The sequence below is a fragment of the Panthera leo genome, chromosome C1 (assembly GCF_018350215.1).
Source record: "Panthera leo isolate Ple1 chromosome C1, P.leo_Ple1_pat1.1, whole genome shotgun sequence".
NCBI classification, from domain to species: domain Eukaryota; kingdom Metazoa; phylum Chordata; class Mammalia; order Carnivora; family Felidae; genus Panthera; species Panthera leo.
The window spans coordinates 165405460-165431096 of NC_056686.1; the positions used below are offsets into that span (position 1 = coordinate 165405460).

Sequence of the window (25637 nt, forward strand, 5' to 3'; positions counted from 1 at the left end):
AGGTCCACATCTCAGTGGTTCAACAGCCATTCTTTCTAGGCCATACCTTTGAGCATTTTTCTGTATCAGTAGTAGGAGGTTCTTAACTTGGATTGCCTTTTCTCCTGATCTCTAGCGCCATCAGATATTTAGTCAAGCATCAGCATATGTGATTGCCCGTGTCTTGGGTGATTGAGTAATCAAGTGTTTTTCAACTGTGGGGATACTTTCTTCTGGTGCTTTCTTATTGCCCCCCCAGTACCTGTGTCAAAAGGGTTTTCATGGCTTTCTGTGAGTTCTGTGCAGAGTATCCCTGGGCTTGACCGCCTGCTACCTCAGCAGCTAAGTGGTCCCAAATCACATAAAACCTTCCCAGCAGACTAATTTTCCAGCCATAGAAAGACTCCTTGCACTTTTAGAGACCATAGGAGGGCACTGGACCCGTTGTTTGAGTGGGTCCTGAGAATTGTGTGTTCCCTTGTGAATTGCCCATGGAAAGGAAACCAGCAGAGTCTTCCTGAGTGTTTGTGGAGCAATAATGGCTAGATTCGTTTGGAGTGGACCAGGAGCTTCTTGAAGGAGACAAAAATTGCCAAAAATCTCTCTCTCTCTCTCTCTCTTTTTTAACCCTGAATGTAATTTAGAAGTATTTTTAATCTCTTTTAGTGAAATGCAAGCATTTTGCTAAGTGGAGATAACAAATATATTGCTAAAGCTCCTTCGTAAAAGTTCCAGATAATTTATTACTCCTCCTAGATCTAGTTCACTGGCTTCTGTAACAGACTTGAGCATTTTCAGGAATTTTCCATGGTATCCAGGGAAATGCAGGAGTTTACATCCAGAGTGAACAATTCCCTGTAGAGAAGCTCCTTACAGAATCACTGTGATCTAAACTGAGTTATTCTCATTTCTCACTTTCAAAGACACCCTGATGTGGTTCATTCAAAAGTCTTGGCTGTGGGTCCAGAGACTCCATCCCCCAGGCCCACTCCCTTCAAGGAAAAGCATGGCGAGAGATTCGCTCTCCATCAGATTGTGTGTAAAAGAACCCTAGTAAGCTAATAGTATGGAATTCAAGCTCAGATTTCCTTACCATTTAATGTGACTGACTATGGCCAGGTACACTGAATTCATATAAGTTAAAATGATCAAACATACTGATTACTAAATGCCAAGCAACGTTAGACCCATGCTTGCGAATGTTTTATAGAATTCAAAATGTAGACAGTAACTGGGCGTTGTTTGGTTCTTGCAGCGGTTTTTTGTCCTGGATAATGGCATGTTAAAGTATTCCAAGGCACCACTCGATGTAAGTAGCACACAGGACATGTTTCAAAGATTGTTTTAAAGTGAGTAAACACCACAGTTGTGTAAGCCTTGTGACATAGCTACCAGCTTTGTGCTCTTCTGTGCCTGTAAGATTTAATAAGTTACCGTGCTCACTTCAGCAGCACATATATTAATAAGTTACCAAACTTCCATGTCCCATGGAAGATGTGTTTCATGCTTATGCTCAAGCTAGCATAAAAATCTCAGACGGGAGCATGAAGATTTAATTTAACAATTGTGATGTGTGTTTTTCAAAACAGAAGGTTACACCTAAAAGTGATACACTAATAAAAATCACCCCTTCTGTCTTGGAGAGAAAACCCAAATAGACTTTTTTTTTTCTTATGCATCTCTCAATGAACTATGCTTTATGTGCTTTTTTTGAGATTTAAAGCAACCTTTGTTCTTGTCTATATCCTTTTAAAACCTATCTTATGAACTTCATTTGTGTTTCATGCATCCTTTTATCTTGGGAATCCCAACTCAGTAAAATTATTACAAATTATTTTTCTTTAATATAAGAAGTAGTTGTTTGCATGTAAAACGGGAAAATGCCATCCTTCTTATCATTGTGGTGTAGGGGAAATAACAGAGGGCTCAGATTTCAGTTTTGTCCCCGTCTCTTTCACTGAATCAGCTGTGTGTCCTTGATCAGACAGAGGCAGCCAAGAGGGAGCCCTGGCTGCTCTGTGCTCTCAGTCTCAGCTGCCTGGTTCTGCCTCAGCAGCTGTCTTCTAGTTGATTACTTGGGGATGTTCTGAGTTGTGGGTCAAAGATTGACCATGGTTATTTTAGGAACCACTAAGCCTATCTTTTTTGGGATATAAGCTTTGCAATCTAGAATTATGAAGATTAGCATTATACGTTGTGCTAGAGACAGGACTAAGAAATGAATAGTCTTAGGTGCCTGGCTGGCTCAATTCGAAGGGCATGCAACTCTTGATCTCAGGTCATGAGTTCAAACCCTCGCTGGGTGTAGAGATTACTAAAAACAAATAAACTAAAAAAAAAAAAAAGAAAGAAAAGAAAAATAAATGAATAGTCTTGTTTATTGAAATTGGTGTGAAGAAGTCACAGAAACTTCACCTGTCCTCAGATTAAGGACCTTAACCTCAGAACCTTAACCATTTTTCTTTGTGTAAATAAGGTGTGGTATTCCCTTTCCCAAAGATAAATTAAAGATTACATTAAGCTCATTTCAGTACAGAAACACATCAAATCATATATCCTTCTAGCCTATTTACTAGTCTTCTGACTTCAGATTCAAAAGGGGAAGGTCCATGGAAGCATTGATGTTGGACTCTCGGTCATGTCAATTAAAAAGAAAGCTCGGAGAATAGACCTTGACACAGAAGAGCATATCTACCATTTGAAGGTAAAGTCACTTCTCAATAGTTTTTCTGCCTTTATCAGGGGAATTCACTTGCCTGTGCCAGTGGTAAACAGGAGATTGGTTTCACCATTATCATCTCCTCTTGTTCATTGTTTTAGGTGAAATCCCAGGACTGGTTTGATGCATGGGTCTCCAAATTGCGCCATCATCGATTGTATCGGCAGAATGAAATTGTCAGATCACCAAGAGATGCTAGTTTTCACATATTTCCTTCAACCTCCACAGCTGAATCTTCACCAGCTGCTAATGTTTCTGTTGTGGATGGAAAGGTACGACTCTGTTATATAAAAATCAGCCCAGAAATTGCTTGGAAAATTATGTAGGCACATAACTGAGTGTCATTTGACAAACCAGGAAGAGAAGATTTACTTTGTAAACTAACCCTCAAGACAACAGTGACATTTGGCATCAGAGTTAATCACAAGTATAGGTTAGGTAGAATGTGGATCACCAAGAGAATTAGTAGTTACTTTTCCTTTCTATGAATGGACCACATCCTAATTTTATATGGCTTTGTAGGGATATTAGGAAGTAGAGTGAACATTTGGCTAATCAGCCCCTAGAAATTGATATTTTCCTGGCTGGTAATAAGAAGACCACAAAGTTCTGAAAATGAAATTTGCTTCTCTACCTTGAATATATTACATGTGTAATATATTGCATACATGACTCAGAGAGATACCATTGAATTTGCCTGTGAAGTTAAGGTAAGTTGGCTAAAGAATGTGACCATAATATATATAGTAGACTATTTGAGTGATTAACCATTGTGTTAAGCATTTGACACTCATCTCTAGTTTTTAATATAGACTAAACTCAGAGACAGTAAAAAATTTTTTCAAAGAAATGACATAACCATTAAACAGCTGAGCCAGAATCCAAATCCTCATCTCTGTGTTTCCAAAGTCAGTGCCCTTTCCACTGTACTAAGTACCAGATTAAGGCAGGCTGAAGTTGTTCTTTGGCCTGTATTAAGAGTTCATATTTTTCATGTGGCTGAAAAGCTAGAGGTGTTGCCTGTTAAAAACTGAAGTGAGGACAAGAGACAGGGAGATGGTTGTTTCTGCCTTTGATTCAGTAATTAAGTTTTCTGAACCATAGCCACATTGCAGTGCCCAGGGGTGTTCCAGCTTCCCACTTGGCACCTGATATTGAGAACACAGACATCTGTGAATGAATAACTGGCTGCCATAAAGATTTGGGTTTAAGAACCTTTCAGTGAAGATTCTGCTTTTCTCTGCTTTCTTATTTAGGGATGTATGTAATATATATCCAAGTGTCCTTAGCAAAACGTTGAAAAACCTCATGGAATCTGCGAGATTACTCAAATCAGATTACATGAAATACTGCTGTATTCACTATTTACTATTTTTTTAAATGTTTTTTATTTATTTTTGAGAGAAAAAGGCAGCGCTCACATGCGTGCCCATGAGTATGAGAGGGGGAGGGGCAGAGAGAGGTGGGGAAAGAGGTATCTGAAGTGGGCTCTGTGCTCACAGCAGAGAGCCCAATGCGGGGCTCAGACTCACAAACCATGAGATCATGACCTGAGCTGAAGTTGGATGCTCAACAGACCAACTAAGCCACCTAGGCACCCTCATTATTTACTATTTCAATGGGAGTCACTTAAGTGATTTTTGTTAAATCCCATTAATTATGTTTCACAAGGCTCTTAAACCTTATTTCATTCTGGTGGTAGCCTTGCCAAGAATTGTTTAACCAACATCTTCCTCCGAGGACCAAGGTATTGGGTTAACCCTCATACTATCCAGTTCTGAAGTGAAAAAGAAGGAGGTCAGAGGGTAGGAAGTAGAGCACTTACTGGATGACCCAACACACAATGACTAAGACTAATGACTCAGGTTTTCCAGGCCCCCTGAGTTCTCACCACAGAATAGAATGAATCCCAGAGTTAGTCCAAACTAAACAAGAATTATATCCCAGATGGATATTTAAAAAATTTTTTAACGTTTATTTATTTCTGAGACAGAGACAGAGCATGAGTAGGGGGAGGGGCAGAGAGAGAGAGAGGGAGACACAGAATCCGAAGCAGGCTCCAGGCTCTGAGCTGTCAGCACAGAGCCCGACGCGGGGCTCGAACTCACAAACCATGAGATCATGACCTGAGCCAAAGTCGGTCGCTCAATCGACTGAGCCACCCAGGCGCCCCCAGATGGATATTTTAAAAATATGAACATTTAATCCTTTAAGATGCTTCTGCCTGCATCTTTGGCATAGACTATTGATAAAAGATGTAGTATTTTCATCCCTGCGTTAGTTATTAAATAACTTGGGTGATACCCGAGAATGGAGAACTGAAGCCAGTTCTTCTCCACTGTTTGCCTTGGTATAAGAAGCTCTTTAGCTCTGGTTTTCATAGAAGATCTATTGCTGTAGTTACGAATGACACACCTCTAAGATTGAACTTGGTGAAAGATCTCCGTGACACTTAGCAGAACGCAATAAAGAGTGAAGAGAGTTTTTTGTCACTTGGCTTGCATTCTAAGTATCAAATTATGAGAGTCCTGAACGTTAATTGGTATGTGGCCCCATGTGGGTAATAAATAAGTCTGGGTTTGCTAAATACGTGCATCTTTTGCTTCATGATGATTTAGGACAGACACAATCAATTGTAATTGAATATGAAAGTCAGATATGGAGTTTTGACATTGTTTCAGCTTTTTCAAAAGTAAGTTCCTGCTTTTTCAACTAAGTGCTCACTGAACTCACTGCGTTATCTCCTTACTATACTTCCTGCAACTTCATTTCACATAAAATCCCTTTACGGGAAAGTCTATCAGCTGTAGATAATGATAATTTGCCAATGCTGACTTTTTGTATATTACAGTTTTTAATATGCATTCAAAGCAGTGCGCAGCTGCTGGATGGTGGATAATGCATTTAGGAATCACATGTGGCTGATGAGGCCTTGAGCTGATCATAAGGAAGTAAGAGCTTCTGGAAAGGAAAGGCCTTCACTGATGCATTAGAAGTCCTGTAATAAGGACCCCACGCCCAATACAACTTGCTGAGCAAATTAAATTGTTTGGGAATTTGAGCTGGCAGACCCTTAAGATATGAGATATACATCAGTGTTTTCCCCTCCTCGTATGGTGGAGATAGTGGCTTAATGAGTGTTATCACTTATGAATTTTGGCTTCACTGAGCATGTACACATTTAGCCCCGAAGCTTCCTCCCTATTTCTTTTTTTTTTTTTTTTTTTAATTTTTTTTTTTTTTTTTTTTCTTTTTCAACTTTTTTTTTTAATTTATTTTTGGGACAGAGAGAGACAGAGCATGAACGGGGGAGGGGCAGAGAGAGAGGGAGACACAGAATCGGAAACAGGCTCCAGGCTCTGAGCCATCAGCCCAGAGCCTGACGCGGGGCTCGAACTCACGGACCGCGAGATCGTGACCTGGCTGAAGTCGGACGCTTAACCGACTGCGCCATCCAGGCGCCCCACTTCCTCCCTATTTCGAGGGTGCCCTTTCTTCTCTTTTTTGATGTCACTTTGAGGATATCTCAAAAATATTGTTTAAATCACTTAAATATACTGTTTCTGCTTAACCATCCATTTCCTCTTGTTCATTGTAGGTGCAAGCAAACAGCTTTCCATGGCAGTCCCCTTTACCATGCAGCAACAGCCTCCCCGCTACCTGCACGACCGGCCAGAGCAAGGTGGCAGCCTGGTTACAGGACTCGGAAGAAATGGACAGGTGTGCAGAAGGTTAGTTCTTGCCCAGGGCAGGCTCTCAGGATAAGCCACGAGAACAGAAACGAAAGAGGTGAACTTGAACTGTGGATGCTGCTCCCTTCCCCCTCCAGCCTCCTTGTTTGCCTCCACCTTTCTAGTTCTTATTTTTCTGCACCAGATCCTTCCCCTTCCCGTGACTCCATCTTCCTACCACCCGTTCATTCTCCTGCACCCTCACAACTACTGAATCTGGTCTCCCCGTTCCCCTGCCTTTCACCCCTTTCCGCTTTGGCCTTGTCACCTCCTTCCTCACCACCAGTCCCCGTCTTTCTTCATTAGCCTCCTACCTGCCCCACCCCACACCCTGGGGGCAATCTCACAGCCCAGTACAGCCCCCAGGGTACCTCCACCCTTGCTCTCGACTGCTGCCAGGTCACTTGTACAGCTTCCTTTGCTACTTCAACTTGTCCTAGAGCAGGTGTATGTCTCCTGACAACCCGCAATAAGTAGCAAAATTATATGGCATTTCCTAGCCACACTTAACCTGTTTTGGTGTTCCACTGTGGGACAGTTATTAACCATTCTGAACATATACACAATTCCCTCACTTTGCCATTGTGGAGCCTCTTAATCTCCAGAAACTTTTCTATTCCCTCGTAATAAGCCTGACTGAGCATTTTGGCCCAAACTGCCACAGACCATTTCCATTCTATGAGATAGTTTTCATTTGACCTAAACTGAGAAAACAAGGATAACATGGCAAGGATTTTATAAAGCTAAATTGATTTAATTTTTAAAAATAAAATGTGATGATATTGGGCCGAACTTATTTATATTAAATTATTTTCTCTTACGGAATTATGGTGAAAGTAGATGTTGGATTATTTTCTTATGTCCTCATTTAGAAAAACTGAAGTTTGGCAATTCATGTTGATCCCAACCCCCAAAAGTATATATATATTTTTTTGTTCTATGTGTGTGTGAACTCGAAGTCTACAGCATTTTGATTAGCCCTGGACACATCCCATACTCAATCTTTATGTGAAAATATGATTTTACACAGGATGTTATATTCATAAAGTATGTCCAACTGACATTCCATTCAAAGGCTTGTATTTAAATGTATTCACAAAACACACAGATATTCATCTGAGTATATGGTCTTCAGGTTGGGGAAAGAAGCCAAACCTCACTGTCTTAAAACACTGTAGTCTCGCCTCAGCAGTGGTTCTAGATGTTTCCACCTGTCTACTAACTTCGCAGTTTTGTAAACATGCGTGGTATTTAACCTGGCTGCCTCCTTTGCCGACAAGATTGACGCCATCCACTGGGGCAAAATCCATTCATCTGACCAAAGTGAAGAGACATTGGCTTTGATGCCAGGAAAGCCCCTGGCTGGTGGGGCAAGAGGGATGCGTTTGTCTCTCTCTGTGCTCTAGAATACTCATGGCCCTTCCCTGTGCCTCTTCTCCTGTCTTGGGGTGCTCCTGCTTCTTCCCACCCTGACTACTCTACCTGTGTCTTCTATCCTGCCTCTCTGTTTCCTTCAGGATTTAGTGCAATAATTACCCCTTCTCTGGGAGACAGCCTTATCTGCCATTCACTTCTACTCTCTGTCCATAGACTCCAGCTTCTCTCCATAATTTGATGTTTGCCCCTTTTGCTCAATGAAAAAGGCATTCTTAGTAGCAAGAGGTCATCTGATCTCCACTCTGTTCTCAGACCTCATCTCTGACCTGCCCTGTAGGACCTCCTCTGTGAGAACTTCTCCCTGAGACCCCATGAAGTTTTCCTTTTTCTCCAACTGCTCCTTCTCCGTTTCCCTGGATTCTTGTCTGGTCAGCATCAGTTGTGGGGATCGATCAAGGTTCAGTCTTCTGCCTTCAGCATCTGTAATAGTAACTGGTTGACTGGGAGCTCGTTAATGGGCCAGACACTGAACTGGGCACTTTACATACATGGTTTATGTGAATCTTCACAGTAGTACCAGGCAGGAGTTATGAACCATGTGTTTATAGATAGGGAAACCGATGCTTCGAGAGGTCAAATACCTAGCCCGTGTTACACAGCAAATACTTGGGGAGAGCTGGAGGGCTAGGGCAGGCCAACTGGATTCTAACGACTACGCTCTGCACTTCGGAGGTGACAGGCACGTGCATAGTTTCAGCTGGAATCTCTATTTTGATGAGATAGTGGTGATGGTGATGGGAGTGGTGGCGGTGATGGTGATGATGAGAGGGGTTGGTGGCAGTGATAATAGCAGCAGCTAACAGGTATCAGGCTCTTCCTGTGTGACAGGCACTGTCCTAGCTGTTTTGTATGCATCAACTCATTTGATCCTCTCGGAGCCGTTTTACAGATGAGAAAACCTAGATTCAGGGGAATCAACTCACTCCGACCAAGTTCACACAGCTAGCGACGGTGGAATTGGGGTTCAAGCGTGGGTGGTCTGACTCCAGAGCACATGCACCATAACCCTCTCAAAAAGACTGAAAACTGTATAAATCTCAGCTCCTCATCCAGCCTGTTTCGTTCCTGCCGCCTCTCCCCGCCATTGGCTCCGTCTGTGTGTACTCTCTGTCACGCCCCTCCTCGGCCTGTCTGAAACCAGCCTCTGTCTTCTCCTGGCAACAGCCCCAGCTGCTGGGCTCCCCTGTTTTTGTCAGTGCTGCTGTCATAACCACCTCTGAGACCCGAGAGGTTTTTTGACCCTCCCACTCTGTTCATCTAGCCCAAACTCAGTTCTGTTATTTCTTTGAAAACACCCACCCTTCCCCCTGCCCTCATCTGCCCTTCCTCTCAAATTGCTTCCCTCCTCAGACCCACCGTTCACCTAGTCCCTGGCCGGTCAGCAGCCTTCTGGCTGACGTTGTCGTCCTCAGTCTCCAGCTCTGCTGTTCACCTCTCATAGGCTTTTGGAAAATTGCTGTTATTGAACGTGTTAGCAACTCTGGACCGGCATTTCCATGTTTTTTAATGTTTATTATTTATTTTTGAGAGTGAGAGAGAGAGACAGAGTGAAAGTGTGGGAGGGGCAGAGAGAGAGGGATACAGAATCCGAAGCAGGCTCCAGACTCTGAGCTGTCAGCACAGAGCCCGACAAGGGGCTCGAACCCACAAACCGTGAGATCATGACCTGAGCCGAAGTCAGACGCTTAACCTACTGAGCCGCCCAGGCCCCAGGCTGCCATTGAGCAAGCCATTGCACTCAGCCATGAGACATAAATATTACTAATCCCCACTTTGCAGAAGAGGAAAGTGAAATGTGTACAAGTTAAGGAATTTGCTCAAGATCACACAGCTGCCCTGGTGAAGATGTTTGACTAACCCTGAAGCCAGTTCTTTGCCCATGACATACTTCTCCCTTCAAGACTGACATATCTTTAAATAGCTTTTATGCAAAAAAATCCCTTCAAGTGTTTCTCCATGGGCTCTGCAGCCCAAACTACTTAGCCCAGCATTTAACATCTACCCTTCAGGAGTGCCTGGGTGACTCAGACGGTTGAACATCTGACTCTTGATCTCAGCTCAGGTCTTGATCTCAAGGTCTTGAGTTCAAGCCCCATCTTGGGCTCTGCACTGGGCATGAAGCCTACTTAAAATAATAATAATAATAACAACAACAACAACAACAACAACAACAACAACAACAACATCCACCTTTCAGCTTTCAGTCCCTACCTACCCTTTCTACTTTGCTTTCCTTTGGCCCAACTGAACGCATTTGCTATTTCCTGAACGCACTTGCATGTTCCCTCCTCCGTGCTTTGGTGCGCATTGTTCTTTCCCACCTGCAGGGCCCTTTCTGCCCTTCTCCACCTTTCTCTTTTGCTGAATCCTTTCCATCAATCCTCCAGACCCAGAAAAGATTCCGGTCTCTCTTTTAAGTGTGCTCTGACGATATCAAACCATGATAACTCTCTATTTTCTAAATTCCCACAACACTTTTATTTTTAGTCTCTCCTAATCACTTCATAGAGTCCCCAGTATTGAGGTTTATATTTCAAAAATTCATCATGTAACATCTTGAACCCATAATATATCTGATTTATAGTGCTAATACTCAAAGTGGTGAACCGTTCATAGATCTGAACTTACATCAGTCCAGATCTCAATTACGTAAGGGAATTGTTTGGCTCTTGGAAAGCATTTTTCCCCCATGGAAACGAAATGTTAAATTAGTATTCTGTATGCCAGTGTTGAAGATGGATACTTAATAGTTTAACATACAAATTGTTTGCAATTTTTTTTTTTTTTTTACCAGAATGTAAATTCCATGAATCTCACTTGACTGCTATATTCCCTATACTTAGAACTGTACTGGGTACCCAGTGTCTTCCATCAGTGGTATCTAAATGAAATAATAGGTTGATAACTTTGGACATACCATAATTTATTTAACCATTCCACAGTTGGACGACTTGTTTCTTTTTGGAGCAAGGTAGAACATGATGGGAAAATAAGTACATTGCTAGATATTTAAGTTTTTAACTGTTCACTATCATGAACTATCTCAGCAGTTATTTTCTCAGCATACTTTTCCTTTTCCCCATTGCTAAAATTAGATTTAATCTTAAAGAAATTTTAGAGATTTCTTTTTTTAAAGATACCTCTGTTGCCTTTGGCAAATCTTTATAATCCTTATGTACATCCAGACTTAGGCAAGCAGTGAAATCCTGCCAAGGAGTTCATCTCTCCCATATTTCGAGCGATAGAAGTGGTGAGGACAGGTGCAGCTTGCTCCAAGTTAAGGCCATGCGGCATGATTAAACACAGTGTGATCAGTACTTTTCTGGGTTTCATAGCGTTTTCCCATCTACCACCTCAGTGGCTACTCTAAAGCAGGAAGGGAAGAGGCGGGTATATTACTGCCACCACTTGGCAGGTGAAGAGACTGCAACCCGGAGATGTCGCCTGAAGCTTCGTTTTAGGTTTCTTGCCTTGAATCACTTTCATTCACAAAGATCTCTTTCCATTCTGTTAGAAAAAGAGTGGATATTATTTTGATGGTTTGAAGCCCCGTTTCCAGATTCCTATGCTACCTCCATATACCGTTTGTGTATAATAATCACACTTAGTAAGAAGCATGGATGTCATATTCACTAGATGGAAGGCTCAATGCATGGATAATGTGAAAAAATGTCCCTGCTAGCATGGTGCTTATGGTACAGTTTTGTTCTTTAAAATGCAAATTAGGGGTGCCTGGGTGGTTCAGTCAGTTAAGCGTCTGACTCTTGATTTCGATTCAGATCACGATCTCACAATTCGTGGGCTTGAGCCCCATGTCAGGCTCTGCACTGATGGTGCAGAGCCTGCTTGGGATTCTCTTTCTCCCTTTCTCTGCCCCTCCCTTGCTTGTGCTGTCTCTCTCCCAAAATAAATAAATGAACATTAAAAAACATATAAATAAAATGCAAATTAAAATGTAGACCCTTTCTAGCCCATCTCCCTTCTCCTCTTCCCTCTAACCCTCCTTCCTTATTTGCACTACTTTCTTCCCTCTTTCTTTTCCTTTCATGCTCTGTATTTCCTACCCTCCTGAACCAGTGGACCCTTGTTTTCTTCATAGGGAAGAGGATGGGAGCACAAGGGCACGGCCTCCCCTGAAAGTGGTGGCAGGTGCTGTCTTCATCAGTACTCTCCTCCACACACCTCCTCTCTGAAGGAGTTTAAAGGCATTGATGGCCAACGGTTCTCTGAAGAACAACCATTGCCCTTGAGCAGCCCATCTGGGCTCCATGCTCAGGCAGATGCTGTGAAGAAGAGGGTGTGGCCTGGCCCTATAATTGCTGCTACCCTGCTCTCCATAGAGTGTGCAGTGATTGGGAGTCCTAGAAAGACCCTTGTAGTAGTAGCTCCTCTGGTTTTTTGTGTTTTTAACGTTCATTTATTTTTGAGACAGAGAGAGACAGAGAATGAACAGGGGAGGGTCAGAGAGAGGGAGACACAGAATCTGAAACAGGCTCCAGGCTCTGAGCTGTCAGCACAGAGCCTGACGTGGGGCTCGAACTCACGGACCGCGAGATCACGACCTGAGCCCAAGTCGGCCGCTTAACCGACTGAGCCACCCAGGTGCCCCTAGCTCCTCTGTTTTTATATCCAACAAAAAAGTCAAAAATCCCCCAAACACAACTCCCTGTGTTATTTGGCCCAGCTCATCTTGAGCCATATTTAACAGCAATATTTTGCTGCCTGTACTATATCTGTAAAAATGCAGATCCTTGAGACTTAATGAGAAACAAAGAAAATATAAATGAAATTTCCCACCAAAATTTGACTGACTACATACTCTAACCACTTTATAATATAACAGATTTATAGATGTGTCCTGTTGTGGTCTCTTTATAAACAGTATACGTCCAAAAGTAATCACATAACTACCAGCATGTTCTAAATATTGATAATTGTGTAAGTAATACTAATAACTCAATACTCTTGTACCAAAATTCAATTTTTAAGAGTGATATTTTATTATGCAAATCTTTAAAATTCTCTCTTGTTCAAATATAGCCAAAAATTAAAAATAAAATTAAAAGCCATTTCTTCATTAAACATTCAATAAGCTTCATGCCCAGGTGATTCTCATGCTGCTGGGCCAGGGAACACACTTCGAGAATCTTTGGTTGTGTTTAGTATAACATCCCTCAGAGGTTTTAAAGAAATCATTCATTGCAACATTGTTAGTGATCTAAACCACAGAAAAATACGTCTATCTGACTTTGTATTCCATCTTATTTTCCTGAACTTGACTTTGACTCCATCTAAATTCCAGGTAGCCATCTTGTAAACTATGTTAGGAGCAAGTAGACAGGTTCCTAAGACTAAAACCATACATACAACTGCTGAAGTTCCCTTGAGTGTGCTTCCTATGTAACAAAGGCCACCTGAACAGGAAAGTGAACACACGCAATTTCACTGAGATTGTCGTGGCTAGCTGTTAACTCGTAAGTAGGCATTGACTTCATTTAACCATCAATGCTTTTAAGGTTCTAATCTGGAGAAGGGTCTGTTTTGTTTCATTTGCCAGTATCATCATTATATGAACATGGTTCTACCTAATCATACTTGCCATAATTTGGATTGACTGTCTTTTATTGCCATCCCTGCCCAGTTCTAACATATTTTTATTTCTGATTTTTCTTAGACCTTGCACACTGCCAGTCAAACCTTGTGGAACTTAGCAAACTCCTGCAAAATTTGGAAATACTTCAGAGAACCCAGTCAGCACCTAACTTTACTGACATGCAGGTAAACATTACCAAAAGGACTTTAAGTCATTAACACAGAATTTTTACTGGATTGTTCTATGAATATATAAGGTAACATTTAAAAGGAAATGACTAATACAGTACAAATTAATCTATATTCTGCAGTTATTCTAATATTTTTGAATTCATGGTGTCATTGTGTTAAGATATCTATTTTGACATCTTAATGTATATTTTATATTTAAGTACAAACTCATAGAAGAAATAAATATGTGAATTATTCTTCCATGTTTATGTCACATTAGAAATGATAGCTTTGAAGATACAACTTAGTCTCAGAATTACTGCCATTTTTTTTATGTAGGAAAAAAATGCTAAAGATCTGTAATCCCGTTTTCCTTTTGTACAGCAGACAGATATATTTTATGATCAAGTTCTTATCTCTGCTTTTTATGCCCACTGTGCGTCAGATATGACTTTCTCTCCTGGCTGGTTTGCTTTAGGGTGGCTAACAAGGATTCTTTACTAACATGCTATGCTCTCTTTGTCTATATTTGTATCATCTGTGTGAACTTAATAATACTTTGTTGCTTTTTAACTATTTGTGTAATGTAGGCTAACTGTGTAGATATTTCAAAGAAAGACAAGCGGGTCACAAGACGATGGAGAACAAAAAGTGTCAGCAAAGATACAAAAATACAACTGCAGGTACAGACTTTTCCTTCATTCATATTTTTATATGATTTTAAGATGTTAGTCTTTATATATCAATTCATGGAAGTTAAGAAGTTTAAAGCAGCTGAAATGCTTTAAAGCCAGGGCTTTACAGATTGAGTTATACTATCTAAAATAGTGAGAAATCTATTATTCATCTTACTCTGGAATGAGTAAAAATAATTTAAAAGAAAGGTTAAAATGATTTAATAGGACTACAAAATGCCATTTTCCTCCTCACTTATGGCCTTTGAATCATTAAAATGCAATTTAACAAAAAATTACCTTAAAAATCTACGCTAAAAATCCAGTGTGTTGTAATGAGCACTCATTTATATACACTTGATCTTAAAAGAGCCTTTTATGTATTAGCTTTATCCAAAATTTTATGTATCAATAAAAAAGGATGAGGTCTGCAAAAGATTGGAAGTCAACAAACTCAGGCTCTAGTGTAATCACTGTGATTTCCTGGCAGTATAATCTCGTGCATTTCTATTAAATTTTCTAGGTTTCCATTTGCTCCCGGGTAAAGTGATGGAGTTAACTTAATTATCTCTGAATTCCTTTTCAACTCTAAAATTCTATGATTTGTCAAACAGAGGTATTATTTGACGATCAACAATCACTTTTAAAATCTGAATCATGAAAGTCTTAATGACTCATGATAAATTTACTTGAAATTTATTGTAAATAAGTTATTTATTTGAATGAGTAGTTTAAAATTTTTCAAGTAGGAACATCTTATGTTATTGCATTGAAGTGATATGAAATATGGTAAATGCCTAAAACCTCTTGTGTCATAATCATATTATTTTCAGATCTTTAAACCAGAATGTTTACTATTCTGATCCTAGCTATATATTATCTAAAAAACTCTTGCCCAACAATCAAAATCAGACTTAGGATTTTGCTTTTCTTTTTATTACACCATAAATCAATTTTTGGTGTATTCTAAATATTCTAATAAAAGGTAAAAGGAACTGCTTTCCAGAAATCTTCAGTGTCTTCTGAGTGAATAATAATTCTTTAATTCTGACCATATTGATATTCTTTGTGTTGTGTGTAAGTAACAAACTCTTTGGTGCTTTGCTTGCTAATGTGATATATTTGAAAATAAATTTTCACAAGCACTAAAGATTCATGGTTTTTTTAGTTAGACTGTCCACATTCTATGAACACAATTTATTGTGTTCCTTTATTCAGTATGTTTTTGTGTGTTTTCTATTCAGAACGTTAATACTGTAGAAGACATATGTGCCAGATGACTTCACCAAAAATTTACCTCAAATCGCTTTTGGCAGTTTCATTTGCTTTGAGTACGTGATTGCCTAGTTTTGTGGGGCTTTTTAAAACATGTTATCTATGGTTCTCATAGCCAAGAAAGAAAGAACCATTATAAAAATAATTGAAGAAGGCCACATCATATGAACGTATACATTTGTAGACAGATATTGTTTCGATCTCGTTTTTATGAGGTATGCCATTGAACACATTGCTGTTCACAGCCGTTGCCTTGAAGAGGCTGGCTGGTCCTCAGAGAGTCTGAGCGGGATGCCCGTGGCTGCCCTGCCGTGGCCGTGAGGCTCACCGTGGTCCCTATATCTCTCGGTTTTTCCTGGAGGAAACAGAATGCAACTCTGAATAGCACTTCTAGTCACAGGCTGTGCTTTTCTGTATGAGGAGAGTTTATGAAGATTTTTTTGAGTCATCGGAAGTAATTGGTCAAAAAGCAGGAAAATATTCTTCATTCGTACTTCTGCCGCATATTGGGGTAGTTTGCTTTTAAATGTTTATTTATGCTTTGTTTTTGTTCTGCCAAAGAGTAACAAAATGGCCCTTGTGATTCCAGTTCAATTATTTTTGAGGGAAACTGAAACCACTTCATCCCCACACTCAAAGAAAACGTTAAACTTTCAAAAGTAGAAGATTCCGTTCTGACTCCAAGTGGAAATCACTAGGCCTGGAGGTGGCAGTGAGCTATTTATTACTCCCAGAGAAACCCTGCGCTCAGTTAGATTGCTAAAACAAAAGGTATTGTAGAGTGAATGCTGCAGAATTTGGGACTGTCCCTGCACCTATGCTGCTTACCCAAACCAGCAGGCCTTCTAGCTTTTTTTAAATTTTTTTTCACATTTATTTATTTTTGAGAGACAGAGAGAGGCAGAGCATGAGCAGGGGAGGGGGAGAGAGAGAGAGAGAGAGAGGAGAGAGAGAGAGAGAGAGATACAGAATCCGAAGCAGGCTCCAGGCTCTGAGCTGTTTGTTACCACAGAGCCTGACGCGGGGCTCAAACCCACGAACTGCGAGACTGTGACCTGAGCCAAAGTCGGATGCTCAACCAACTGAGCCACCCAGGCGCCCCTGGGTGCTCATTCTTTATTAACAGGAAGTTAGTTGAAAGTTTCTCCAACATACACACTTGGCTAGGAAACCATAAAATTAGCCGGGGATGCCTATGACCAATGTAAATGTCTTTACTCGTCATTGTTTTACTTACAGAAAGACATAGCATTTATCTTTATTTAGTGGATGAAACATACCTACCACCTTCTCCCACCCTAGTATACAGGTTGTTCCCTCCTTGATCACAGGAGCCGAGGGCAAGTGTTTATTTTGAGCCCACTGTCATCTCCCTTCTTGAACCACTTTCTCTGTGTCATGGTGGCAGCCAATGTGAGAGGCTTTGTAGGGAGTGGCTCGTTTTTCAACCCCTCTGTTGTTTGTAACTTGTGGTGCACCAGCCCTTTGTGGAGGAACCTCGACGGCCTGGTGGTGGTAATGGTGCTTTTTGTCACTGCTGCTGTTGTTATTGGTACTGTCGCACTGACCTTTGTATTCAGCATTCTGCAGTAGTTGTTGTTTTGAAATGATTATAAGATAGGTCATTTAGAAAACTGACCTCGGGAAAGTAACAGTGAAGAACATGTTATACTGTATGTTCGGGATCTTATTCTTCACATAGGTTAGGTTGTGCTATTGATTTGAATATGAAGGTTAAATGTTGGATCTGTATGGCTGTATTTCTACTAGAAGCTGTTGAGAAGCTAGCCTCAGAAATCCTTCATGTGATTCATCGAAGGCATTTTTTCTGGAAGGCTCTGTGGAGATTACCTTTTAGAAAAAGGACTTCTCCCAAACTTCAGGTTTTGGGTTCTAATAAAAATCTCATTATAACCATCACACTGTAACAGTTTGGCTGTTTTCAATGAGGTAGAGGATGGCGAGAAGGGACTGGTTTGTGAAGGGTTGCCACAAACCCGAGAGCTGCTGGGTTTCCTGCATGACTAATCGCACAAATTAATACCAGATCCCTAGTTGTTGGAGAGAATGAGGACTAGCAGGAAGCATGGAGAGTAGCAGATAAAGGATCTGTTGTCATTCATGTGTAGCTGTCCTAGATCTCACAGGTGCTCAAATTATACTGAAGGGTAAAAATGAGTTCTTCCTCCTTTTACTTACTACATGAAAGATGAAGGGGTTCTGTATAGAAACCTTTTTGTGGAAAGCACATTATACAGGCATATGTGTATCCAATAAACATACACGTAATGCATGCAGAAGATTTATGAACGTGGAAGAGAAATGGGAATGTCACGTGGAAACTTCGAAGAGGATTAGAGAGATAAAAATTTAAAATATTTTTCTGTTGTTCCAAAAAGGCTTAAGCAGTCATACTGCTTTTCCTTAATCTGCACTGTTAGGTGGTATTAAGTCCCTCTCGGGTCACTGGAATTGAAATTACCGCTCACAATCACGAAGAGTGACGGTCTGTCAGATGGATGCAGACTTGAGTGGTTAGAAGGAAATATCATTCTCCCATAATCCTGGCCACCAAAAAGAGACAGAAAAGAAAGCTCCCGTATTCTTCTACTAGTTCATGCATAGATGCACATCACTAAATGAAACCCACGCTTTCAGGTTTCCATAGTTGATTTTTGTAAGCACTGTGCCAACACACTGAGGACATTGAGTGTTGTTGTGTTATGTTGTGTTGTTTGTTTGTTTTTTCTCTATGCTGTGGGGACTGGCTTCTTCCTTGAAAAATTCTCCAACCTGAAAATCCCAACACCATTCCTAATGTTGAATCCCAGTGAGCTTTCTAGTAGGGGAATAAATGGGAAGCTGAAGATTCCTGGTACCCTTGCTTGTGTACTTTTCCTCCCAGCAAGGAACAAAAAAAAATTCTGCCTGGCTGACGGGAGACTCCCATTACAACTTGTTGGTTTTGGCCTTTGCACATTATTTATTTAATCATTTTTCCTGAACTTAGGTTCATCTTTGCTTCCATTGATTGGAAATGCCGTTGATTTCATACAACGTGACGTTGCATGGGTAAAACAATATGCGCATTTATTTTACCTTAAAATCACAAGCTGTTCATCACTTCATAATTTCCCATATCCCTTTGGGGTGGGGTTATATTCAGCAACTAGACTTAAACGTTTAGGGGTTCTGCAATGAAAACAACGAACTTTGGGGAGCCTGGGTGGCTCAGTCGGTTGAGCGTCCAACTTCGGCTCAGGTCATGATCTCGCGGTTTGTGAGTTCGAGCCCCGCGTCAGGCTCTAGCTTGGTGCCTGGAGCCTGCTTCAGATTCTGTCTCCCTCTCTCTCTCTGCCCCTCCTCCACTTGCGCTCTGTCTCTCTCTGTCTCTCAAAAATGAATAAATGTAAAAAAAAGCCAAAAAACTTTTCTCACAGCATTATGAATGCCCCTTCGAGCACTTGTCAGGGCTACGATTTAGGACAAGTCAACTCCACTTAAAAACTCTCCCTTTCCCTTGTCCGATTATCTCTCACCCTCCTGTATCCTGTCCTCTCCTCCCCCCCACCGTCCGCCACTGTGTCTTCCCCTCCCCACTCCCCGTGTCCTCCTCCCCCCCCCCCCCCCCCCCACCGCGGCCTCTCCTCCCTCCTCTTCTCTCATTCACTGTCAGGAAGGGCCATCTGCGAAGGGCCAGTTCAGCACCACTCGGCGCCGGCAGAGGCTAGCGGCAGCAGTGGCTACAACAGTGAGTGGATTTCAATCTCAAGTGGACATTTAATAAGAATGAGAAACTGTCCAAGCGTCACCTTCCCTGTCCCAGTGGTGCCCCTTCTGTGTAGCGGCATCAACTGTAACCCACTCCCGTGCTGGCCTAGCTTTTGCATGCTCTCTGGCTGTCTCTGCATGGCAGGTGTCGCACATGGGTATTCGTGTTTGCGATGGAAAACTACTCCCTGATCCAGTTCTTCAACTGTCCGTGTAAGAAACCATGTAAATTCAAGGTTGCAAAACTGAGTAACCTGTTACTGATACGGAATTTCCTAAAATGATATTGTTATCTATCTATGTATTTATTTATGTTTTTTATTTATTTTTTATTTCTTGGTCATACTGATATCAGAACCCCTGCTAACTGATTTCTGTTTTTCTAAGAAAAGTCATGTTACTACAGACATAAATTGTGCTTTTTTTTGTAGCATTGTGACTATTTGAAAAGGATGTGAGAATAAAGAAAAGAGAGGGTAAGAAAAGGTGAATTTTGATGTCATTTCTAAATGGCTACCCAAATTACACCTAGCGAGGGAAAATTGTTTTCTGGAAAGATTATTGAGCTGAAAATCAGAAAATACAGTGTGGAAAGGAGAAAACTACAAAGTTAAATAGTGCTTAATATACATATATAGAGACAGGTTGGTTTGTTTTGGTTTTAAGAGAAAATACGATGGGTATTAGGAGGATAGAGTAAGTATTGAAACAGATAAGGCAAATAACCAAAATTTTAAATTGAGTAGAAGCTGTTTAGAATAGTGAATGGTGCATTCTGAATAGAAAATAGACTATGTAAATACAAGAACCCTTTGCTGGATAAAAGCATATCATAATATTTGCTTACTCCTGACATCCTGTCAACTTTTTAAAATACAGAATACTGAGTTCATAGCAATCATGGATGTTAGGTTTTTCTGGCTATTAGGTAATATTTTCTGAATTAACAATAGTCTTGCCCTTGCTGATGGTGGAATATACTTGAAGGCTAGAATTGCTGAAAAACATGAAAAGGTTTTGGTTGCATTGTAAGAGACTGGATAGTCATGCAAGGATTGTTGGTTTTCTATTTTTGATTAATAACTGACTCCTGCCTTATATCTGGGTGCTTAGCTGGATCTTTTGAGAGATAGAATTGCTTTTGATTATGAAATGAACCAGTGGCGGGGCGCCTGGGTGGCTCAGTCGGTTAAGCGTCCGACTTCAGCTCAGGTCACGGTCTCACGGTCCGTGAGTTCGAGCCCCGCGTTGGGCTCTGGGCTGATGGCTCAGAGCCTGGAGCCTGCTTCCGATTCTGTGTCTCCCTCTCTCTCTGCCCCTCCCCCGTTCATGCTCTGTCTCTCTCTGTCTCAAAAATAAATAAACGTTAAAAAAAATTAAAAAAAAAAAAAAAAAAAAAGAAATGAACCAGTGGCTTGGAGTTTATCAGGGAATTGATTCTTAAACTCAGTTTTGTGAACATTTAAACAAATCAGTGAAACTGATATATGATTAATCTATATCTTATGCATGTATGCATAATATGTGACACCATAACAGATTACTACAATAGAAAAATGTAAAATTAGGTAAATAGTTCTTAATCTTTCATTTATAAAATTCAGAAATCCAGATGATTATCAGAGAGAGAACAGTACCTCAGTATGGAAAGGAAAGGTCAGTCCTCTTGTGAAAATACCTGTGGTTCCTTAAATAATGTCCTTCAAGAAAGCATGCAGGGAAGTGATTGTGTTTCTACTGTGTTCATCTTTTTAACTGCAGATATATATATATATATATATATATATATATATATATATATATATATATATATCCATCCCAGCTTTCTTATACTCACTATATATATATATACATATATATAGTGAGTATAAGAAAACTGGGATTAGAACCTATTTGAATAGAATGGGAAACAGAAAAGAAAAAGCTTTTAAAAGCGGAGAGTATTAACGCCCACCTCTCAGGGTAGCAGTGACCACAGAAGTTAAGAATAACTTCCAATAATTCCAAGCATCAAATGACAAAAGCTGGCGACATTTAGTAATTATTCAGAAATAAAGGGAGGAAATAGTTACTCTAAACCTTGTAGGATTTATAGCTTTGACTCCATAGCAAAGTATAACACCATCTAGCGGAACCTTCAGCTTGCTCCCTTGGCCCCCTCATTTATATCTCAAGTGATCTGATGCTGGTGACTCTTAGTCAATGTTCCTCTGAATTCCCTGTCTTCCCTCTTCCCAGCACTAACTCATCCTATACATTTTGAGCGTGTCCTATTTTACCTAGAATTCTTCCAAATGACCCCTAGCTACTTACTCTCCCTCAGAGAGAAGGAGACCCATTCAAGTGTGTGGGGCCGCTGAGATTGCTCCCAAAGAAAAGTATACCCAAAGGAGATGTTTCAGAGATGTATTCTTGTTGGTTCCTAACACTGGAACTTGAAATGGTTCACTTATCACATCAGCCAGACCCAACAGAACAGGAGTTTGGGAAAAGAGACACACTGGCCCCTCCCCTCAGAAGAACACCGAGGGCCCCCAATGCGATCAGTTCTCCACCCGAGGCTCCCTGTACGCATGAGGCAGAGGAAGGACAGCAGGACACTTTCCACATTTGCTTCATCAGTTGTATATGCTTAGGATCTTAGACTGTGTCTTCCTTTCCTCAGTCATGTTTACCATTGCTGTCGTTCTGCTATCGGTCATTTCTCTTTTAACTTCTTTACAGACAGGTGTTCAAAGTACCTCCTAACACCCCCATTCCAAACTGCAGTTAGCTGGTACCAGAATGTTCCAGGATTTGGCTTCTTCCCCAGCACAGGATCTCAGGGAAGGCTTGGACTTCTTTCCTGAGCAGGGTGTAAAGTCTGCAGCCAGCACTGAGGATTCTGGGGCACAAACCATGAGACCTGTCGACAGCTCCCATCCCAGCCATCACTGACAGAAGACCTAGCTACCACTTCAGTTTCTGAATCCCATAATACTCAAATTGATGAACACAAAACTGAAGGGGCTGAAGAGGCATTCAGTTAGAGTTAGATTAATGCATCTCCATTTGTATTCTCAATTTCACATCATGAATGCTTCAGTTAAAATGTCCATTCCGTATACTTCTTTTAACAAAAAGAGTACCAATATAAACATTTTCAGCCAGAAGTATATAAAAATTAGGTTCAGTTTCCCAGGGAACTGTCTGATTGCAGTTGGAATGGAGCATTCTGAGTGCTTTTCCCTGGGGGCTATATACAAGATCATTTTTACTGTTTGCTTTTTAGGTGTTTTTGTTTGTTTCATTTTGACGGCTTAAATTACCAATTTAAACTTCCATTATGTTCAAGAAAATAAATGTGTAATGTGTTTTTCTTCTCAGCATCTTATTCCAACTTTTAATAGACAGGACATTATCTCAGGGACAAGTCTGAGCCCTCACTAGAATGTCTGGGCCTTTATTGCATTGTGGCCTCCACTGGCCTCCCTGCCTCCCCTCCTATTTCATGCCAGTCCTTGGAGTGTTGAGGGCACCTGGATGCAAACAGAACCCTTTTCCATGATCCTCAATGCGTTTCATTCCCCATCACCAAACACCACCATTTCTTTTTCTTAAGTGCTCTTCTAGATCTTTGTGTCCGGAAACCATCTCCTTAAATCTGAACACTCCCCGGTCTACCCATTTGCTCAAGTCACAGTTTCTCCCCATGACTTCCTGATCTCCACCAGCCTTCCCATGGATTCTCTGTGTCCCTCCCAGAGGGCTATGGGCTTACTGCTCTTTCTGGATTTAGCATCCTCACAGTTAAGGTCAGAAATGCCCTTCATCTATCTTTGAATATTCTTCTACATCCTGTAGAGACATCCCCAAAAGACCTCAGTCATTATCACAGAGTTGCCTGCACAGGTTTCTAGCACATTATGGAACCCAAGGATTCTATTTTCTCAAATGGCTTCTCTGCCACTTTTATGTCTCTTCTCTGGAATAACCAGGAATTCTGATCCTGCCGAGATAAACCAGTTGTAGATGTGTCCCAACCCAGTGTAGCCAAGGTCCCCATGAAGGATAAAGTAGAGCTACTTGGTAATTCCAGGTACCAGATGCTTTGGATATTATATATGAATGTGCTTAGCTTAGCTGAGTTTAGGGAGAAAGCTTCATGCCCACTTCCTTCCCCAGTAAGTTTTGGATATCCTTTGAGATAACAACTCCTTGCCACTGCCATGGCAAAGCTACATGCAAAGGACCCCCTCCAGTCCCAGCTGCCCTCACACAGGGCCACAGACTGCCGTTCAGCCTAGGTTTTTTGGTTTGCTCCTTGTCTTCCATCTATCCTCTGTATCCTCAGTACACATGCACATGCTCCTTTTCCCGTCCTCTCTTCTCCTTTTTTCTGTCTCACGCTCTCCATCTCTCCCTCCCTCCCTCCCTCCCTCCCTTTCCCCCACTGTCTCTCATTTTCTGTCAAGAACTTTAAAGCTAAATCAAAATGTGAAAAAAAGGAAGTGGCTCTGATATACATATACATCAGACAAGCATATTTCCTGTTAGCTAGAAGGTGTGAACTACCCCTTAATTTGTTTGAAATTCAGCTCTTGGAGGAGTCTAAAGAATGATTCTTGAAGACATCTGAATGAACATCTGTGCAGTAAGAATTAGGGGAGATTACTGGTGATCTGATTTACGGTAGGAATTGGTATTCTCATTTTCTAAGAATGTTTGGCCTATAGCATTTGTAATAGTCAGGTATAACCTTCCAGAAGGAGAGGGAAAGGTGCTTTGCCCCCACGCATCAGAAGGCTAGCCCAGATCCAGCATGAGCAAGAAAGTACCTCTAGCCATTTGGGAAAATCTATAGTAATATGACTTTTTTTACTTAATGTTTTTCAATATTGGCCAGTTCGTAAGCCACATTCATACGTGTAACAGTGTTGTATGTGACAAAGGGAAACTACAGTAATTTATTTCACTTACAAATATATTTGTAATAAATCAATTTCACTTACAAATATATTTTATATATAATATATATTTTACTTACAAATATATTTTAATAAATCAATTTCAAATTTATTTGCGTCCCTTTAAGCCATTATTGTATTTACTATTAAACTTATTTATGTTTCGTCTGATGGCCACGGAGCAAGTAAATCTTTCTATCTAGGTGCCTCTTGAATTTTTACCTGTTCCGTAAGCTCCTGTTCTGGGCCCAGAAACAAGTGAGCATAAAGTGAGCATAAAAAAAACAAGTGAGTCACGAGTACCCAGACTTTGTAAGAGAGTTCAGGCTACTGTTTCCTGCCAGCAATTTTTTAGACACAACTGTATCGATGCCTGTCCTTCCTGTCATTCTGTAGCCGTCTGTCCCTGTAACGGGGAGAGGCCAGTGAGTCCACGGGCAGTACCACCTCAACCATGGGGAGTGAGGCTCTTTCCCACCGCAGCCACCTGCAAATTAAATGAGTCCTGAGTGTCTCTGCGTGTATCGTTGGAGAGGCATCTAGTATTTTGAAGAAGGGAAGAGATCTTTCCTGTGTAAGAGAATGTGGAACATGTACGGTTGCTCTTTTCTAACTGGTGTCTTGCCCTCTCAGGTCCCTTTCAGTGCTACCATGTCGCCAGTTCGCTTGCATTCCTCCAACCCCAACCTGTGTGCAGATATCGAGTTTCAGACTCCCCCTAGTCACCTCACAGACCCTCTGGAAAGCTCAACGGATTATACAAAGCTTCAAGAAGAATTTTGTCTAATTGCACAGAAAGGTAACAACAAACATAACATGCCCTTTATAGAAGCTCTCTTCTTTGGTGAGAGATTACCATTTACTCTCTCATCCTTGCCTAGGTGGTCATGGTAGAAAGATTAAATAGTGCATATACTGATTGGAGTTCTATATAAAGAATGCAGTGGGGCATCATGCCTGCCTCTTGGGAGTACATGCATCATAGGTTTACAGTTTTGACTGAACAAAGAAAAGTGTCATGAGTGGGGACAAAAAGGAGGAAAGACAGAAAGTTTTTCTAGGTAGGCCACCAGGACACTACTACTCAGCATCTTTTTTCGGTGTCTTTTAGTTATCATTTCATACCTACTTGTGGGTTATCCTCACTTGGCAAGGAGCTCTGTTGGAATCTTTCTTTTCCTTTATTAAATAACGCTCATGGATTGTACCTTACGGTCTATAGTTCAGGCAGGGCTCGGGTAGGCAGTTCTTTTGTGCCATATGGCATTGCCTGGGCTCAGTGGTATTTGGCTGGAGTCTGGATTGGGCTGAAAAGATCCCAGGTGGCTTCCCCTGTGTTCCT

General features: G+C 41.1%; 1 protein-coding gene across 4 annotated transcripts in view; it reads left to right on the forward strand.

Annotated features, from left to right (window-relative positions):
• The window catches only part of OSBPL6 (oxysterol binding protein like 6), a 118450-nt gene that overhangs the window by 54831 nt on the left and 37982 nt on the right, over positions 1 to 25637 (forward strand). For 2 of the 4 annotated variants that reach the window (XM_042949251.1, XM_042949252.1), the window contains 7 exons: positions 1235 to 1288; positions 2570 to 2683; positions 2800 to 2970; positions 6297 to 6429; positions 13541 to 13644; positions 14220 to 14312; positions 24929 to 25094. In XM_042949251.1, coding sequence (XP_042805185.1) covers positions 1235 to 1288; positions 2570 to 2683; positions 2800 to 2970; positions 6297 to 6429; positions 13541 to 13644; positions 14220 to 14312; positions 24929 to 25094 — 835 coding nt within the window. Of the gene's footprint in view, positions 1 to 1234; positions 1289 to 2569; positions 2684 to 2799; positions 2971 to 6296; positions 6430 to 13540; positions 13645 to 14219; positions 14313 to 19254; positions 19330 to 24928; positions 25095 to 25637 lie in introns of all 4 variants that reach the window. The other 2 variants (XM_042949255.1, XM_042949254.1) reach the window with 2 other exon arrangements.